Raw genomic sequence first — 19,284 nt, forward strand, 5'->3', positions numbered from 1 at the left:
ATCACTAATGCACTCCAGGAACATCCTGGATTGCTTATGTCCTGCTGTCTTGTCCCTCCAGCGGACATGGGGGTGGTCGAAGTCCATGAGGACCAGGGCCTGCAAACATGAGGCTGCTCCAGTCTTTTTAGAGAGGGCCTGATCCACTTGTTCTTCCTGGTCAGGCAGCCCGTAGCGGGCACCCACCATAGTGTCACCTTTGCCTGTTATCTCTTGGGTCCTCGCAGCAGGCTCCGCATCCCCGCCCAGGCAGAGCTCCACACGCTCCGGCCGCTCTCACGTAGAGGGCTGCTCCTCGGGACGCGGGGAAGGTTGTGCTCTGTTGGAAGCAGGATGTTACGCGGTGTGACTGAACGGCCTCCTGCGCTCAGGGCTCTGTTTGCTTCCCTTTGTAGGAACTTGTTTGCTTTTCTGAGCTTCAGAAAGAGTTGGTGAAGTCTGGTATTTCTTGTCCGTTTTGTTGATGTAGGGAATTCGTGTGGACTTCTCTCATTCCTTACTCCGTAACATCTCTAAACAACGGGGCAAGAGTTGACATGGAGCAGTAATGTTAGGAAAAAACACTTTTTTTTTCTTAAGTGCGCTCGCTGTGAGGCATGAGCTCATGCCTGTGGAACAAGGCTGCTCTTGCCCAAAGATCAGACGGCTGCTGAGACTTCCAGCACTTCCTGACGTCTCGTGGTGTTGCTGTAGCTAAATCCCAGCGCAGATCTACAGAGATTAATGGTGTCCTGGGTTTTATTTAATGGTGTGTTACAGTTCTCTAGCTTGCAATAAAGAGAACTCCCAAAATCAGTTTCTTTACCAGTTAATTAGGAAGGCAGTTCAAGCTCCCAATTTGCTCTTTCAGAACTTAATTTGCTGCTCTTTAGCCTCATACCCTGAGCCAGTGTGTGTGTGACTGCACCGGAGGAGCTCATCTGGCTCCAAATGGGCTCCCCTCTTCCCTCCTGCTGGGTCAGGCTGGCCTAGGTCCATGGGTGGGCTGTACCTAACGGTATTCCCGATCTGTCTTCTCAGCATCACTAGATGTTTATCTTAAACATTGATTAGATTTCCTTGTTCCTTACATCTGAAGGGCTTTGAACTGGTTCTTTGCTTCTCTAGCATCTCTTATTTATATAGCGGTACCCAGCTGTGCGAGACCAAGTGAGGGAAGCTGAGGACACTGTTTGGGTCACACCAGAAGACCCTCATCTCTAGAATATAGTCACGCAGGCTCCTCCTGCGGCATGCGATTCCCTCAGCTTACCTGCTTGGCTAGAGTTTGGGTTTTTCCTCTTTCTCTAGCCCCGAAAGCTGATGTGGCAAGAGGATTCTGCTGGCTGCCCGCGGGGCTGTCTCCACTGGCCACACAGCAGGGCTGGCGGAACATGGTCAGTCGGGGTTGGAGACCGTGTGCTCAAGTTGCAGCAGGGTTTCTTTCATCACCAGCAGCTGTTCTGCGTACGTACGCGACGGAGGGCTCGCTGAGGAAACCCCGGCATGCTCTTTGATCAGTAGCTCAGACGCAGACCTCGGCGAACGTAGTCGTTTTTGGTGGGTACCTGCACCTGTGAACACGTTGGCTCAACACTAACGCAGGCTTGGCAGCACCTCGAGTGTCGGAGAGTGGTGCAACGTGCTTGGTTTTGCATGCTCTGAATTCCTTCCAGCTGGAACCTCAGGACCACAAGCTGATACTAATTTTGCATTGTCAGACCTTGTTTATACTGCAGCAGTGATTTTCCTGACGTGTATTCACTCCATCGCTTTGCTCTTAAGCTGTCGCTCAAGGATTTGTGTGGAAGTTATAGATGGAGGCAATTTATTCACTGCAAAGGGAGATGACCCACTTTGTGCGGGTGTGTGTACGCACGTGGATGGTCTCTTCAGACTGGGAATGCTTTAAAGGCTCCAAGTCTTGTGTGGTGTGTGGTAGAAGGACGGTGGCAGCAATCTCTGAAGAGTCACTGCTTAATAGAGCAGTGATGTGTTAAAGAAATGCAGTGTCACTACTTCGGAATAATATCCTGCCATTTTTAGGACGCAACTCCATTTTCCTTTCAGCGCGTTTCAAGAGGAAACCCTGCCAGTGCTTCACAGAGCTCAGAAATCGCTCACTTGTAATTCCTCCAGCCTTGGCGGCTGTTTTGGGCACCAGTTTTCTTCTCCTTTATGCGGGACAGGCTGTGTGCCTCCTTTCTGGCTCGGTCTGAGAGCAGCAGTGTTAATGATGAAGGGGCTCTTCAACAGCCTGCCTCTGCCCAGCCGGGAGCTGCGCTGGGAGCCCTGACAGCAGAGGGATCCAGAGCAGAAGCAGCAGGAGGGGCTGGGTGTTGGCCCTGGTTTTAGCGCTCTGACCCAGACAAGCGTTGGTGGTAGTCGCTCTCGGTGTGCTGCACCGGTTGTGGTAAGCGCGGTGGTGTCCCGCACGTCACAAATAACTCCATTATCTGTTGGCAGATGTGTTCATTCTTTAAAACTAACTTTTAAACCAGTAGCTAGGCGTGAGAAGGGCCAGAGTGAGTAGTGCAATCAGCCGGACTGTGTTAGCGCCTTGGCATTTCCCATCCCATCAGCACACCGTGCTCCACTGTCTCTTCCAGTGCTGGCCGTGTGCTAGGGACTGGGGAACACCAGTTTCTTCCAGATCAAAGATTTTAGGGTTTTGTGATTCCTTTTGTGCCTCTAAAATCTAATCTGCTTCAAGCCATAATCATTTTTTTATTTGTGTCTGCGTAAAAATGAAGGCTGTGTTTGTACAGTCCGTATCGAGTCATTAATTTACGGTCACTCTTGTGCATGGTAGGTCACCAGGAAGGAACTGGGTATCTGTTGCAGATAAAGCAAACGGAGTGAGGAAAGGTAATGCGAAGGCTCATCAGCTGAGACTGGGCAAAATATATATATTCCTGACATGAGCAAATCCTTCAGAAAGTATTAAAATCGTTGAGTCCTGGGGACATTCAGACAAGAATCCTCAGCCGGTAATTTCAGCTGCGAAGCAGGTGCCTCTGAACACATAACTGTGTTAGGTCCAGGGAGGCTGACAGACTCCTAGCTCTAGAAGCGCGTCCTTAGGTTAATTTAATTTGAGGAATGTTAAAGCATGGCTACGGTGTCTGGGTAGCTGCCTGCTTCAGGGAGCACCAGAGAAACAAAAATAATTCCGGGAAGCTAATAGCTGCAAGTGAATTCCCATAGCAGTGGCACTATAAGATCAGGTTTAATTACAGGATGTGGGGATTAAGGCAGGCAGTTCCCACGGCTTAATTGGCTGAGCCTTGCGCGTTGGACCAGAGATGTTCTGATAGAGCTGAAGCAACAGGCAGCTCTGTAGCACTGAGGCTCACCTTTTCCAGCCACTTATTTTCAGCTTGAGCGGTAGCAGCCACTGTGTGACACATCTTTTGGTGGCCCGTTTTATCGAGGGCTTGTGCCAGCCCCGCAGGGCCAGCCTGGCTGGGGGGGGCGGCAGCTGGGCAGGGTGGAGGGGGAGGGCTGGCGGGGCAGCTGCAGGGGTGAGGGATGTTGACCCTGAAGCTGGCTGGAAAAGCCAGGCGAGGAGCAGTCGGCTTTCAAGGGGAGGCACGTCCGTCCTAGCACATCCCGGGGGTGCTGGGTCTGATCACTGTCTATTTTGCAGCGACGGAGAGGCACCCGGCGGGAACCCCATGGTGGCAGGTTTCCAAGATGACCTGGATCTGGATGACAAAATCCCCAGCAGACCTACGCTGGCAGCAGAGCGAGTGCCCAGCAAGAACGTCACCCTCTCCAGTGAGGAGGAAGAGGAAGAGGTGAAGGACTCTAAGGTCCTACTCACACCTGGTGACGGCATCGACACGGAGCAGGAAAAAAAAAGGTACGAAGCACAGCCTGAAGTGTGGGGTTGTGCTGGCAAACTTGGGCCTCTTCTCGGTCCTGCCGCTGACTTCTGCGCGGCCTCTCGGTAATTCTGGTGTCTCTGTCAGGAGGTTCCTTGAGCTGTGAGCTAGCGCTCGAGTCACACCTTGAGGTGTGACTGCTTTTTGCAGTGTTTTCTGCTCCACATCTGGGCAGCATGCCTTTGAGCACCGTGCTCCTGTGGTCGCTGGTACGTTTCTGTTTGGGAACGGCCCAGCCTTTTTCTCAAGTTTGAACAAGAAACTGTAACTGAGTGCCTGAACGTCTGCTCATAGCCATGTGAGGACCGAGGAGCCGAGTCTTGTGGTGAAGGGCGTGGAAGTCGTTCACCACACCCTGTGCTGGAGAATGATGAACTGGATCACGTTCTCCCCGTACCACATCCTGTGTGTGATAGTCAGGCGTTGCCCGCCGGCACAGGCACCTGTGCATCAGCATCCGCAGGGACACCAGGGTCATCTTCAGCCTCAGAGCAGTGTGTGTTTGAACACACGTTCCCCTAGGCTGAACTGCCTCTCCCGTTGAGATGCTCGTTGCAGCCCTTGAGGCAGGCACAGCTATTAATTGGTGTTTGGGCTTTGCTCCACAGAGTGGGAGTGTGGACAGGCTCTGACAATTTGTTTCTTTCTTCTCAGGTCTTCCAGAAATTCTCTGAAACCCCAGAGTGAAGCAATTTTGACCAAAGCAACTGACCCGAAGCCTCCTGACAGTTTACCTCCGCGTTCTGGGTCCGAAAGAAACAGCAGCAGCAAGCTCAACGTGAGCCTGCCAGCTGCTGCTGCCGCCACCCCAGCGGCAGCCCAGGCCCCAAAGACCACTTCCCAAAGCAAAGGACACGCTCTCAAGCAGAAAGTGGTCAAAGAGGAGAAGCCTGAGGAGTCTGACAGTGATCAAGAGGGACCAATAGCTACTCAGATGCTCTCATTTGTTATGGATGACCCAGACTTCGAAAGTGAGGATTCTGACAGCCAGAAGAAGAAAATGGTAAATAACACGCAGGAATCGCTGTGTGCTGCTGCGAAGCTGAGCTTGAAGTGTTGAGGCATCTCACTAAGCAGAGCTTTCATCTGCTCTCCCATCTCGCGGCGGCAGTCGCAGCAAGTCAGGTGCTAAGCAACCTGAAGAGATTGATAGAAGCACAAACCCACCAGTGCTCTGGCTGTTGAAGCCACACAGCAAGAAGGCTTGTGTTTATGGGTTCTAATGTGCTGTTTATTCTCAGTAAGTCCAAAGCGTGGTCAGTCCAGCAGTGTGGAAGGTATAAAATACAAAGCTAACGGTTTTTCACCCAAAGTTTAACATGTCAAAGTGTGTGCATGCCGGAGAGAGAGAACAAGGGAGCTTCCTGCGGTCAATACAGCAGTCAAAAGGCCATAACAAAATTTGCTTGGCAAACTCGTTACTGAAGTAGGGAAATCTGCCGGAGAAAGCCTTTCCGGTACGGCCTGGTCAGCCGGGATGTCTCTGTGACACGGAACACCGGGGCAGTTGCGCAGTGCTGTCTGCAGGTGTCTGCTCGGAGACACGGCGCAGCGGGATCCCCTCTGCACCCATCCTGTGTTCAACGTGCAGACAACACAAGCGTCTTCTCTGGGCTGGTAGGAGCTTGCTGCTGTGGCTTGAGATATCCCTGATTTCGGTGATCCGTGCTCGCAGCGAGCAGAGCGATCTCTAGAAACTGCTCTCCGTGGTTTGGGATGGGCAGTTGTTGTTCAGGGGGACTCCTGGTGTCTTGGTTAGCTGGCGTTCAGGAGTGTTTCATTGTTTGCATCATTCCAGAATCCTGCAGAAAGGACGGTTGTCCCAGTTTTTTTGACCTTGCCTGTGTGTCGTGCTGTTTATTAAGGAATTTTCCATTCGTTTGGCAGTTTCAGTACCTGCCTTTCCTGGCGGTTTAATATGAAAGCAAAAGTATTTGCAGCAAGTTTGCTTCTCTTTAGCACGCGATGATGAGAAACAGGATTTGTGAGGGAGCTGGCCATTGCGACAGCGTCAGGGAGATGCCCCACAACTTGTACATGCTTTTCAAGTCCAAGGTTTGTGGGTTTTTCCAAGGCAAAGCAGGAAAAACACCACCATTAGCGAGGAGGAGGGGGCATTGCCTGGGTCAGCAGCAGAGCGAGGCCGTGTTTGGTCGGCACGGAGGATAGAAAGGAGTGGCTAACGAATTCTGAAGAGGATCAGTTGGCAGGTGTCAGAAGACCATTAAACTTCATTTCCCTTCCCGTCATGCAGAGAAAAAGGATTTTGGGGTGATATCCAGTCTCTGCAGCGTCCTGGTTTTTAGCCCACATTGAAGGGGCAAATTTGCCCTGGGAGCACATTCCCTTTTGACTTGACGAAGGGAATTATTCTGCGAACACAGGCCGCTTCCTCGGCCCTGCTGCACCTTGCCTCCGGTCTGCGAGACCCCACGGAGCTGCACAGGGGAAAGGTTTTGTCGGTCAGGTCTGGAGGTGAGTTTTCAGCCTGCTGGATTTGATTTTCCCCAAACGAGAGGTGCCTCTCTAGGGCGGTTAGAGGCTGATGCTGTCGAGCTAACACAGTGGAAGGTCTCATTTAATCCCTTCATATCAGAAATTTGATTTTGGTAGCACAGATTTTATGTTATGAGAGCACACTTTCCAGTACCAATGCTACCGAGACATTTTACTGAGGCAAGAAATAGATAGAGCTTATAAGATCAAGGGCATTGATTTCCAGGCAATAACGGCTCGGTTCAGCTGTGACTGCCTTCCCTCCTCCCCCGGTGCTGACATCTGACGTCTGTGTATACAAAACGCGCCTAGAGATTTTGGTTGAAAGATTGGTCTGTGTTGTCTGTTCTTGTCTCCAGGATGAATTCCCGGTCCGGGAAGATCTTTCTGAAATATCTGATGACGATACCTCGTTGGCAAAGCCACCCCAGCCTGTGAAATCAACAGTCCACTCCTTTAAAGTGAAAAATGACGCAGATCTCTTTGGTTTGGGTTTGGAAGAAACTGCTCCCAAGGAGAGCAGTGAGGAAGGTAAAGGTCACACCTTGTTTCCACTCTTGCTGATTTTGTTTGTCAGGCATCTGTTCTTTCCAAAATGGTCCCAGGGTGTTAGCAAACCAGTTTGCACTAAATAAAATACCCCGTAACTTCGTGCAGTGCCCTGTGTGAGTCTTTAATGTGGTTTAACATAGCACAAATAACTTTCTTCAAGTTTTTCCCTGTGGGGAGGGGGGAAACTGGGCTCGTCTGTGGCTTCAGCCGTGTATTATTTCTGTCGCTGCTGGAAGCAGGAGCGTGTCTTTCACAAGCTGCTTCTGTATAAGGCTTCCTGCTTAGCCTTGCCTGCCTGGGGAGTGGTGCTCAGCCTTGCAGTGTCCACCCCCTCAAGAATTTGGATCAGTTTGAGCAAAATGCTCTGACATACCCTGCCAATTTGCTCTTCTATTTTGGGGAAAGGTGGGGTTGGGTTCTGATCCCAATCTAAGCATTCCTCAGGCTTTTTTTTTTTTTTTTTTTTTTTTTATTCCCATCCCTTGAGGGAACAAATCTTACTCGCGCAAATAATTTCTGCTGCCTTGGCGTTACTGCAAAGCAACTTCCTATAGATCTGCCCCTGATGTCACCACGAAAGATGAGAAGTAAAAGACTTAAGGAGAGAAAAAGCTGTAAGCAGCACCAGAGGGAGATCTCTTTGAATAGCTATTCCGAAAGCGTAAGCAAGGTGTCACAGCCTGCAATGGCTTCATCAGCTTGTCGCTTTGAGCTGCTGAACAGCACAGCTTGAAATAGCTAGAAGTGCATCTGCAGAGGCCCAGGTCAATAATTTAACTTCAGTTTAGCATCTTTAATAATTCAATGTGGGTTTCTCCTATCTCCTCTTTCTGGGATAAATATAAAAATGTGTTTTGATAGTCAGTCAGTTGGAGCTTGACCAGCAATTAGACTTCTCCTTGGCTGGAGAAGTATTGACAGATCAACCGAGGAAAAGAATGCGTAGGTAAGGCTGGCAATCAAATACCACACGTGGAACGTGGTGCAGTTACAAACCCTCCTGTGAAACAGCCGAGTAGATATTCTTCTGTTCAAGGAGTTCTTGCGCAAGGCAGTGGACGTCCAGCACAGTCTAATTAGCAGCCAAGTCATCAACCGCAATAACCTGGGACAAATGGTTTGACGGTGATGGACTCTGGGACTCACTCGATACTGTGAAAGTAGCCACCTGTGGCTACAGGAGCAGGGCGACAGCACTGACGCTTTGGCCTCATGGGGATATAATTTCTGTGCGCAGTGTGAAGAGCGGTGAGTGTTGGCCTGCTAGGGTGCTCCCATCTGCCGGCACCGGCTCCGGAATGGGCCTTCCGTTACCGGCTCGACTCACAGAAGCGCAGACGGTGCCTGCTGGGAGTTCTGTCTGCCTTCAAGTATTTAGTCAGAGGGAAGTTGTTCCCAGAAGCTCATTCTAGTTCTGGAAATAATAATCTGGTGCCCAGTTTGGCCTTTGGACCAGTTTGTAGAGCTGGTCTGTGTACTTAGCAGCTGTGACGCAGTGAACAACCAGGTCAGCGTTTGTAACACAGAATAACGTACATAATACGATGCTTGTAATTAAACTAGGTGTATCTGGTTAAATTAGGGTGTGACTGCAGGGGCTTATGTTGCTTTCTGAAGGGGCACAGCTTGTCCTGAGGACTCGGGATTGCCTTTGCACATGGCTCCAGGATGGAGCATTTTGTTCTCAGGAATCGGGGCAGGGCAGAATTGCATCTCTTACAGTTTAAATTGATTAAAAACAATGTTCGGGGTTTTTTTTTTTTTTGTTTGAACAGATAAACAAGCTTCTAAGGAGAAAAAGAAGAAGAAAAAGAAAAGCAAAGAGGTACTATTTAATTCCTCAGAGCTGACTTGCCGTATTACCTGCCAGCCAAGGAGAGGGGTGGTCTTCTACAGCATGCTCTGTGTACCTGGTGGGCTCCCCCCCGTTCTCCCATCCTACAGCCGGGGCTCTGCCACCCAGGCTCTGCAGACCATTCCCCTCCGGCAGCTTAAAAGCCAGCTTTCAGAACAGCCGAACTGCGAAAAGGCAGTGTGTGAGTTTGTGAAATACAGGATTAAATAGAGCGGTGCATCTCTGCTGGGCCGAGTCTGTTGATGGCACCGTGACTTCGTCCGGGCAGAGGGGTGTCCCTGGCAGAGCTGATCTCAGAGGCAGCGAGGGAAGTCTGCAGGAGGCTCTGTCTTTGACATTTCTGCCTGTCCAATACTGGGCTATTGTCGGGCACAAACTGCCTGACAGACCACTGCTACGTATAAACCAGATGGTCTTGCTTCTCTTCTGTCCAAACGCGCAGAAGGGTCTTCTGGAATGAGCTCCGAGCCAGCCTTGGTAGTGGATGCTTCACCCTTAGTCAGGTTCCCGTCAGAGCCAAGTTTCGAGGTGATATATGCTGGGTTATTGGCTTGCTCAGGGGATTTACTAATCCACATTTTCTCATTTTGCAGGAAGAGGAGAAGTCTGTGAAAAAGAAGAGCAAACACAAGAAGAGCAAAGAGAAGGAGGAGAGCAAAGAGGAGAAAAAGAAAAAGAAAAAGAAGAGCAAGGAGAAAAACAGTGAGATAGATGAACTTGAGGCTTTTCTTGGAGGAGGAGGAGCCAGCACGAGCAAGCCGCGAGGAGGTGGGGACTATGAGGAGCTGTAGGCTGGCTGCATGTACGCGCAGTGGACTCTTCTGTCGTGGCTGTCTCCATCTTTTCTTACGAGTCACACCAGACCAGGTGCAGATGTGTAAAGCTTTGGCCATTTGCCGTATATTCTCTCAAAACAGAGCTGGCAAAACAAAAAGCTTTACATCTGCGTGTGCTGTTCTGGTGCGTTCGTTACGCAAAGAAAATCCAGCTGAGATGTACTTGAGTGTAAGGGGAAGGTTCAGGGCGCAGTTCCCAGGCCCCCTTCCAGGCTGGTGGTTTTTCTCCTTCCAGAGATGCCCCGTCGGTCGCCGGCAGGGTGTGGGAGGCGAAGGGGACCTGCCTCCTGCTCCGCCCCTGCCATATTCCACTCCTGCACACCTGAAATTCCTGTCTTGTTAAGAGGAGTGCAACAAAACATGCCGCATGAACGCATCGTGCTCGCCTGTCTCAAGTCTTTAACTTTTTATCCTTCCTATATTTTTAATGAGAAAGGTGGTATTGGCCATTGCTCCACCCAGCAGTTGATGAGCTTTAAATGAAGCAGATCATGCTATGGTACAGCTCTCTGTAACAGCAGCCGCAGGGCCAGGAGAGAGAGTGCGTGTGATTTTGGAGTCCTTTGAACAGGACCTTTCTGCACAGCAGCTTAATTAGCACTCACTGGTGCTGCTGTTGGAATTCATAAAGCCCCATTGATTTCCGTGGCCCCAGTGTCTCAGACACTACACGTAAGCTGCTATGCAGTTTGGGAAAACAATGCAAAGTGCAAAGCTAACCTGAAAAAGAGAGAAAAATCCGTGCTTTTCTGCATTTCCCACCCTTGAATTTGCATATACTAGAATCCCCTCCCTTCGGTACCTCTCAGGGACATGACTCTCATGTGGAAATGAAGATATCCAGAGCTTCAGAACTGTCTCCAGGGAAGTGTTAGCATGGCAAGGCATTTGCTTCTCAGGCATTTTACAGTCACGCTGTAAAACATGGGCTGCCTCTCTGCGCTGAGGGGGACGACCACTGTAGCTCAGACAGCATCCTTCCTGCTCCAGCTTCTGTCCGTACCGCAGCTGCGTGTCCTGGGCCGAGCCTCCCAGCAGCCAACGGGCTGCCCTTCCCTGCCCAAGTGGAGAGCCTCCTCCTGCCCCATGAGTTTGGGAAGCCTTTTAATTTTTGCTTTGAACGTGGACCCACGGATTGGTGCCTGCTCGGCAGCTTTCGTTGCCATCGGATGGGCGCTACAGGCCAGCCCTTTGCACTCGCTGCGTCTGAGTGAGCAGCCCCTGTGTTTGGTGGAGCTTGTTAGTTCTCCATACCCCCTTCTGGTTTGGTTCTGGTGTCCTTTTGGCAGCTCAGACGGTGAAGCTCCCTCAAGGATCTGTGCATTACATTCCCCTGTTGCTTGCAGGTTGATTTGAGGTTTGGTTTTGTTCTCCCTCTCCCCTTTTTGTTGTAAAATGTCAACCATGAAATCCAAACTGGGGTTTCCCTCTACAACCCTATAAAGCAAGGTGTTCTTTTGAGCCGTTATTCACTCCAGAGTTGTCTAGAACCGCAGGCAGTTCCCTGCTCCGTTTTTCTTTTTCTTTCCCCTGGACCCCAAAATACACTTGTAACTGTTGCCCTATAAAACAAACTGGTTTTTTTGCTGCATGAGCAGTATGTTGTTCGGGTCTGTTTGCCATTAGCATTTGCCTACTTCTCTGAGCATTTACTACATTTCGTGTGACACTGGAGGGAAATTGCATGGGACAGTTCAAACTTTGCACGTCTGAGGAGGCAAAAGTGGCTTGGGACGCGACCGGTGTGAGGCTTCTCTTGCGAGAAGGCAGGCAGGTGTTGGAGCTTCGGCTGGCTGCCTTCCTGAAAGCGCTTCTGTTCTGTGAAGATCTTGGGTCATGTTCCATTTTTTGCATCGAAAAAACCTGGTACAATTCATTCTGACTATAAAGCTCTGTTGTACAACTGCCTCTGCACATCTTCTTCTCCACCGCAAGCGTGTCCGCCTGGGCTCGGGAGCTGCATGTCACTCCGGGGCTGTCCCACAGGAGGGCATCGTCCCACTTGCCCCTTCCTCGTGCTGCTGCGTTCTTACGCTTCGTGGATCGGGGCGCTAAATTAAAAATCGTTCACCTAAAAAAAGAAAAAAAAAAAAAAAAAAAAAAGTTGAACGTAAAAACCATGAGTTCTTTCCCCAGAAGAGAGGTCTGTCCTGAGAGAGCTGTTCCACGCAGCGTAAGGGAGGCAGCGTTTTCGTTCAGCTCTGCTTCCTCGCGAGCGCAGCCCGTGGCTAGCAGAAGGCCGTACGGGCGGCGGGTCCCCTGGAAACACTGATGTTGGCATTGGTTTGTCTTTCACCTGGGCCAGATTTGACCGCCGTGGGAGCCTTTACGCTCCCTGCGGCTCGTGTTCCTTGTCAGTGCAAGGAGCTGAGACAAAAAACAAGCCAAGATGAGTCATTGTGTTCCAAAATACTCCTTTAAAAGAGAAAAACAGATGCGGGAGCTCTCTTTACTTACCCTGGAGCCCCGGGAGGGTGTGTGGCGTGTTTTGGCTTTGGCAGCAGGGCCAGAGAAATCCCACCCGGTGGGTGAAGTGGGAGCATGGAAGGGAAGAGCAGGAAAAAGGCGCTTTTTAGAGCTAGACTTCTCCATTTTTCAGGGAGTACTGAATTGGTCGGGGCCGCAGCACGAGGTGTAATCCAGCGCTGGCAAGGGTGAGCGAGGGGGGAAAGAAATAGACCTTGTCTGAGCCGGGCTCTCCCATGCCCAGTCTTTCAAATAGGCTAAATATAAAAAGCGTGTGTACGTGCCTGTCATTATGGGGAAGCTTCTGCAGGATCACATCGATATAAATAGTTCCCGTGAGCATCTCTGGAGGTACCAGTGTATTTGCTTTTGGGTGTATCAGTCAGCCATAAAAAAAAAAAAAAAATCAAGAGCCTGAGGCTGAGGAGCTGCAATTTCTTGCAGTTAAGGCTGGCCAGAGCTGCACGCTCTGCAAGGTCTCTCGGTCGGTTTAGAGCAGCAGGAGGGAGAAGTGCAAATTTGTCGCTGCGTTTGTACCTGCCAGCTTGGGCCCGCATCCCGAGCGCGGCCAAGGGAGCCCTGTCCTCAGGGGCTGCTGCTGGAGGCACGTGCTCCCCTGCCTTGGGATCTGCAGGGCCCACAGCCACGGTGCGGTTGCGTCTTGGCTCCCGCTGGGCCAGCTTGAAGCCGGAGCGTATATGATAAGTCATGAGAGGTAACGCCGAGGTCCCCTGTTCCCGCCTGCTGCGTCTTCCCGCCGGGATCGCTCGGCTGCTGGCCAGCCTCCGCGGGGTGCGGGGCGAGAGCTGCCTGAGGAGCAGCCTCCGCTCGCTGGAGCATCAGCCTGGTCTGGCAGCCCTCCCGGAGAGGGGACGAGGCATTTATCCCTCATCTGCAGCAGTCGCGTGTCTGCTTTGTGGGCAGCGGGTGTAGCATCCCGGCTAGGACCAGCAGGGCCGTGCTGCTGACCCGAGACGTGTGCCCGCTCTTTGTTGGGAGGGTGTTCCTTGCTGTACCCGTGCCTGGAGTGGGACGATCCAGCGTGACGGTTACCAGCTCCTGTCACTCTTGGCAACTCCTGGCATGTGACTTGATGCAGCTGCTGCTGTGCCAAGAAGTGGGTGAAGTCGTACTCGGAGAGCAGACTTACGTTTTGATCTCTGCAGGCTTCCCAGTCGCCTTCTGTGCCGGCATCCCTGTGGCTCCCCAGCCAGGAGCCAATTTCAGCGGGACCTTCCAGCTCACCTGCGCCCGCCTGGCCTGGAGCTGCCTCCGCTGTGCTTGCACGTCCTCTCCTCGCGGATTCCTCCTGTGGAAAGGCAGCGTGTTCACAGCACCTTTCTCCTGGTGGCCCAAGTCTCCTTAGCACAGGTGGCCATCGCTGCTTGCTAAAGCTCTTGCTGATGTTAATCTGTGTTCATGGCTGTCACAAAACTCATCCCTGCAAGAGAATCAAGCCGCTTAGCGCTGCTGCTGAGCCGTATACCGCAGCCCAGCATGGCACAGCCTGTGCCAAAGGGACATGTCTCTCCATACCCAGCCGATGGCTCCCTCCACCCCATTGTCAAAATACCAGGCAGAAAAATAGCGCAAGGACAGACTGACTGGATTTTGCAGCTCCCACCACCCCAAACCAGCTCAGTTTCTGGCTTCCCTGCGGGAAGCTGTCCATTGGTCTTCTGCCTCGGGAGCGGTCTGGTCGTTGCCATCCAGATTTATTCCTGGCCGGTTTATGCTTATTTGTTCCTTTGCCAGCACTGTTGTTTAAATACCACTCCCCGCTCCCAGCCCTGTGCGGCCGGGGCTCGTATCCCTGCTCTGCCTTTGTTGTGCTGGACAGGCTGTCCCCCGGCTGGGCTAGCAGCCCTCCTTGGCACCAGCCCCCTTCCAGTTCATCTTTCGGTGGCCGTGCCAGTCCAGATGAGGTCATGCCAGGCTGGTGCTTAATGATTCCCGTACAATACGTCTCCTGCTGCACCCTGAGATGGGGCTGGCCTTTCCCACAGCTCTATCCCGCTGAGGACTTGTAGCCAGAGGCTGGCTCACCGGTGCACCAGGTCTTTGTCATTCCCCATCGTTTATGGCAAGGGCCGCGCGCAAGGAGTGCAGCAGTCCTGCCCCGTGAGGGATTGAGCTTCACCCTATTCCTGTTGCTCCTGTAAGGTCATAACAAGTTTTTCCCTGGCTTCCCAAGGCGCGGGGTGGGAATTTGCTTCCTTCCCCCCCAGCAGTGAACATGAAAAGGTCGTATGAAAACTCGGGTTTTAGCAGGACACAAAATGAGTGTGGGAACTTGCGGGTGCTCTTGGAGGAGCCCCTGAGAGCAGCCGCAGGCTCCGGGAGGTGCTGCGGGGCCGGACAAACACCGGGGCAGCGACGGGCGCTGGGCAGAGCTGAAGGGAGGGCAGCGAGGCGGGGGGCAGGGATGGGTGTGCTGCTGCCCGTGGCTTCCCCGCTGCAGGGTCCTGCTTCTGGGAGAGACGGCGATGCTTGCCTGTCCTCCTGGGATGCCGTGGAGCTCGCAAACGAGCGATTCTGGGGAAATCCTGCAGTAGGATGGGCTTAGGGACGGGTTGCTGTAACCTAGCAACAGTCTCAATCATGGCATAATATAATTAATCCAGCGTTGGCTCAGACTGCTGCTTACAGACACCAGGGCAAGTGGTTGCGCCTTTTTAACTTGTGGGTTTGCCTCCCAAACAAGCCTTCAGCATCTCAGGCATGTCCCAGGTGTTCCTGGCCCCAGGGCGGCTCACGGTGAGTATCCAGTCTTCACCTTTCAGCCCCATCGCAGGGAGGCTGCCGAGCAAAGGGGAATAAATAATCCCCTGGCTCCTTCAGCGAGCCGTCGCGGCGGAACCCGGCGCGTCCCCGAGGCTCAGGCAGACCTCGGTCAGGTGAGACGCGGTGCGGTGGGCTAACGCTGCAGGTCCAGGCACAGAGCAGCCTGTGGGAAACCAGGGCACCGTTTCGGGTTGAAGCAGGTGTTACCTGCGGCCACGTGTGCTCTGCCTGGAGCCGGCTCTGCCGTGGGGCAGCCAGCCAGCCTGCGAACCTGTGAAACTCCTGGTTAGCTCCAAATCTTGTTGGCAAGCTCTGCCTTACGGCGGCAGCAAGGAGGGAAAGCAGTGGTGGGGCTTTCTGTCACGGCAGAGGTGAGATGAGGGGAGGAGGAGGAGGAGGAGGAGGAGGAGGAGGAGGGTGCTGTGTCTCCCAGTGGCAGGGGACACCTGAGAGATGCCGGCGTCTCCTCTCCCGCGTGCCTCTCCTGCTCCAGGATGGTGTCAGCACGGAGTAGCTCTGCCTGCACCTGAGGTTTGGCCTGGGTGGCAGCTGCAGATGGAGACCGTGCTGGCGTCTGCAGACTGGCTGCGGGAAGGAGCCAGCAGGCTGGGAAAAGAGCAGGCTTTTCCCCGGAGCTGGTAGGAGAAACACCCCGTTCTTGTGCCATTGGCAGCGAACGGCTCCGTGGAAGGGCACAGGGTGGTGGGCTCCCCGCCTGGCCCCGCTCCTGGGGCACTGCCTGGTGTCGGGGTCACCAGCCCAGCACCGAGGAGGTCAGCTCGTGCGTCGCTGCAGGGGGCTGATGGCTTCGGGGGTTCATGAGCGAGTGGTGCTGGCGTGTGGCACTGGTCGGGCAGGCTGGAGCGGTGCCTGGTAGCCCTTCCCAGCGCTGGTGCTGGCCGCTCTGCCCGGGCTTCTGGGGCACAGGTTCCACCGCACGGCGGGGCTGCATCCCACCGGCAGGGCATCGCTGAGCCCCCTCCCCATGGGCACCGTGGGGGGAGAGGGCACCTCAGACAGGCGGCGTCTTGCCTCCGGCGCCGCTGAGGGTCAGCAGATGGATGCCCGTGATCAGGCTCAAGACTCGTTGCCTGCCGGCCTTTGGGGACCAACCCGTCGTTCCCAAGGAGGCAGACGGGAACGTGGGGTTTACAACCCTCTTTACAGACAGGGACCCTCAACCAGCAGCTGTTTTACAGACTTCACGCTCACCCTCTTCTGCCACCGAAGCCGTCGGGGGCAGCGGGGCAGGCTCCGGCTCCCTCCCCAGCCCCTGAAGCGGGCAGCGGGGCCTGGCTCTCCCTTGTTCCCGAGCTGGGGGAAGGGAGGCGATGCGAGAGAAAGAGGAGGAGAGAAGGTGGCAGGAGGGGAGAGCCCCCCTGCACCCAGCCGGGCGTCACGCTGACGCCAGCCAGCTCGGCTGCTCCTCGCTCGGGGAAACGCGAGCGTCGCCCCCAGCTGCGGGGTGGTCGGCGGGCAGCAGCGAGGGGCAAGCGAGCGGGGCGGGCAGAGCAGCAGCGAGCATCCTGCCTGCTCCCAGCTGTGGGATCCCCACATTGCCTTGGAAACGGGGGATTTTGCCGCAGCTTGCAGTGGTGCTGCCTGCACTGGGGTGGCGAGGGGAGAGGTCTCCCCCGTGCCCATCCACTGTCCTGCCCCCCCGACCTGCCTGTGCCGTCCCCATCTCCTCCCTTTCCCGTGGGCAGGGGAGAGGGTGCGAAGGCTGCCAGCCCCCGGCTCCGGCCACCCCGAAGCCGCTCTGGTAGCCCCGCACCGGACGTTCTGTTCCCCAACGCAGCCCACCGCCCGCCCCGGCTGCCCACGCGGTGAGGACGGCAACTGGGGAATGACGAGCCCGGGGCGAAGGGAAGGTATCAAATATTAATCCCTTCTGTAAATTCAGCAGCCTGGGAGGGAGTGGGGCATCGCGCAGCATCCCTGACACCTTCACGGTGCCATCTGTGTCACACGCAGGTCCCCAGATGGGCTCCCCCCCCCCGGGGGCGTGGCGAGGCACTGGGTGCCCATCACCCCCATTTCCCATAGGGTGGCCGTAAGAGGGTGCCACAGCCCCTCCACCCCCGTTTTGGGATGCTTCGTGCCATTCCCCAGCGCTGGAGCCCTCACTGTGGTAAACTCTGCTTCGGTGACTGCAGCAGCCGTGGGGAGTCACGCGCTGAGCCCAGGGGCTGGCAGCCCCCTGCCCGCCTGGCAAAGGGTGGCACGGTACAGATCCTGCATCGCCTCTCGATGCTCAGTATGGAAACCCAGCCCGCTCCTGCAGCTGCACAGCGGGGTCGTGCCGATGTCTCTGCTGCATCTGGGAAGCCGAGTGAGACCCAGAAGCCGTCTCCTCGCCTGTCCCCACCAGAGCTGCTCACGCTCGACTCGAGTCGTACCCCAGCCCCATTTCTCGCCGAGCCGTCACCCCGCGGGTGCAATCGCCCTGACGCCGGGCTCCGTCTCACGGGTGGCCCCGAGGACAGGCTGCCGACGGCCTGCACCGCGCTGTCGCTTCCCATCGTGTCCCCGTGCTGAGCTGCCCAGCCCGCACCAGGGCTGCTCGCCTCCCTCGACTCGCTGCCGTGCCGTCGGGGCCGCCCAGCCCTTCGCCAACAAAACCAACATGGGAATCTCCGTGCCGTGCGGCAGCAGGTCCTGAGCTGGCAGTGGGGATCTGTCCCGTCACATGTGCGCCGTCCCAGAGTACCCCCAGGGCAGGACTAGCCTGCCCCGTCCCCTGGGCTTGCCGGGGCATCCCGTGGTGGGGTGGCTTGGCCCCCGTCTCCCCATGCTGGGCATTTTCGGGACCTGCCAGCTGCTTGGCATCTGCCAGCCTGTTGTCTCTTGCTGAGCAGGTCCTGGAGCGTGACTGTCACCAGCCGGGCCGCCCAATCCATCGGGATGAGCAAATGGGTTTGCAGCTTCAGCGCGAGGCGCATCCGCCTGCGGGAGGCTGTGCCACCTCGCCCTGGCTCAGTGATGAGCCCAGCGCGCGCGGCAGGGGTGGGCAGCGTTGCTTTGTGTTTAACATCCTTCAAATTGGTTTTCGCCAGTTGCTTTCTGAACTCCTCCGAGGAATCGGCCGTTTGCTCCCTGGCAGTGGGCTGTGCTGGGGTTCCCCGGTCCCGCTGCCCATCTGGGGCCGGGGGAATCTTGGGAACCGCCTTATTGGAGTCTTCCCTCGCTGCCTGCCTCCTCCTGCCCGTACCTGCTTCCCTGGCGAGGCTCTGCCTCTCCTGGCCTTTGCCAAATGCCCAGAAAGGTCTTTCTAGCTTCGAAACTGGCCCGTACTGGCACAGCCAGAGCTGTCATCCTCCACCCATATCTGCGTGGTCCCCACCGGCCTCCCCTGTCCCTTGCCACGCTGCTCTGGCTCAGCGAGTCCCCGCTCCCAGAGTGACAGCGGAGCCAGGGCCGGGAGAGCCCTTGGCCCAGCAGGTTTTGGGGGGGGGGTCTCAGTGTCCCGGGGCACATGTGGGGGGACCCTGCTTTGGGTGGCCCCTTTCTGCTGCACCAGGGGGCCCAGGGGCCGGTGCTCGGGAGGGGCGATACCCTGGGCCAGGTGGGTGTTGAATCTCACCAGTGGGGCGCGAGCGGGGCTCGGGGCCGGGCAGGGGCTGGTGAAACCATCCAGCCCCAAATCCTTTGGGATTTTTTCCCTTTTCCTGCCGGGCGGTGCTGGGCTGGCTCTGCCGCCTCACCCCGCAGCCGCCTCCCGGCACCCATGGGGACACGCTGGTGGGAGGGAAGCACCGGTGAGGACGTGCGGGAGAGCTGGGGACAGCGCGCGGCTCTTGGTCACCCCAGCACCGCCGGCAGAACGGCGGCAAAGAGGCACCCAGCTCCGTGGTGGCCACGGTGGGATGGGGGGGTGGTGGCCTTCGAGGACAGGGGTGGCCGGTGGCCCAGGCGCTGCCTGTCTGCATCGTCCTCCGGCCCTGCGTTCCCCGCTCTCTGCGTAGCCCCAGCGCGGCCAGCCCAGCCCAGCCCTGCGGGTCACCCCAGCGCAGCGGGACGTCCCAGCCGCTCTCTCCTCAAGGGGACATCTCGATGACCGCATGGCCCTGCGCAGGGGGGGGAGGTACGGGCCTCACGGGGCAGTGGGGGGGTCTGAGCACCCTGTGTACGGCGGTGCAGGAGGGGGGGAACAGGGGGACTGGCCCCTGGGTCCTGCCCAGCTGGACCAGCCCTTGGAGGGCAAGATGCCCCCCCGCCCCCAGCCTCGTGGGCTGTGTGGGACAGATGTGACCCCCTGCGTCCCCCCGAGCTGAGGTCTGTCCTGCTTTGGGGCTGGCCGAGAGTCCAGTGTCACCATGGCCCCCCAGTGTGACCTGTGGGCACGGTGTTCCTCTGTGCCTCGGTTTCTCCCTTGGCCGGGGCACAGCAGGGCTGAGTCTGTCGCACGCAGACACCGTGACCGGGGACA

The 19,284-nt window shown here is 55.6% G+C and overlaps 1 protein-coding gene across 5 annotated transcripts in view; it reads left to right on the forward strand.

The window, feature by feature from the left end:
- Window positions 1-11,509, forward strand: part of RABL6 (RAB, member RAS oncogene family like 6) — a 65,630-nt gene extending 54,121 nt beyond the window's left edge. For 3 of the 5 annotated variants that reach the window (XM_054220462.1, XM_054220460.1, XM_054220464.1), the window contains 6 exons: window positions 1,435-1,539; window positions 3,629-3,844; window positions 4,521-4,869; window positions 6,722-6,893; window positions 8,690-8,739; window positions 9,363-11,509. In XM_054220462.1, the coding sequence (XP_054076437.1) occupies window positions 1,435-1,539; window positions 3,629-3,844; window positions 4,521-4,869; window positions 6,722-6,893; window positions 8,690-8,739; window positions 9,363-9,560 (1,090 nt within the window). In that variant the 3' untranslated portion in view covers window positions 9,561-11,509. The remainder of the gene's footprint in view (window positions 1-1,434; window positions 1,540-3,628; window positions 3,845-4,520; window positions 4,870-6,721; window positions 6,894-8,689; window positions 8,740-9,362) is intronic. The other 2 variants (XM_054220461.1, XM_054220463.1) reach the window with 2 other exon arrangements.
- The last annotated feature ends 7,775 nt before the right edge of the window (window positions 11,510-19,284 follow it).

Source organism: Rissa tridactyla, chromosome 14, assembly GCF_028500815.1.
Source record: "Rissa tridactyla isolate bRisTri1 chromosome 14, bRisTri1.patW.cur.20221130, whole genome shotgun sequence".
Lineage (NCBI taxonomy): Eukaryota > Metazoa > Chordata > Aves > Charadriiformes > Laridae > Rissa > Rissa tridactyla.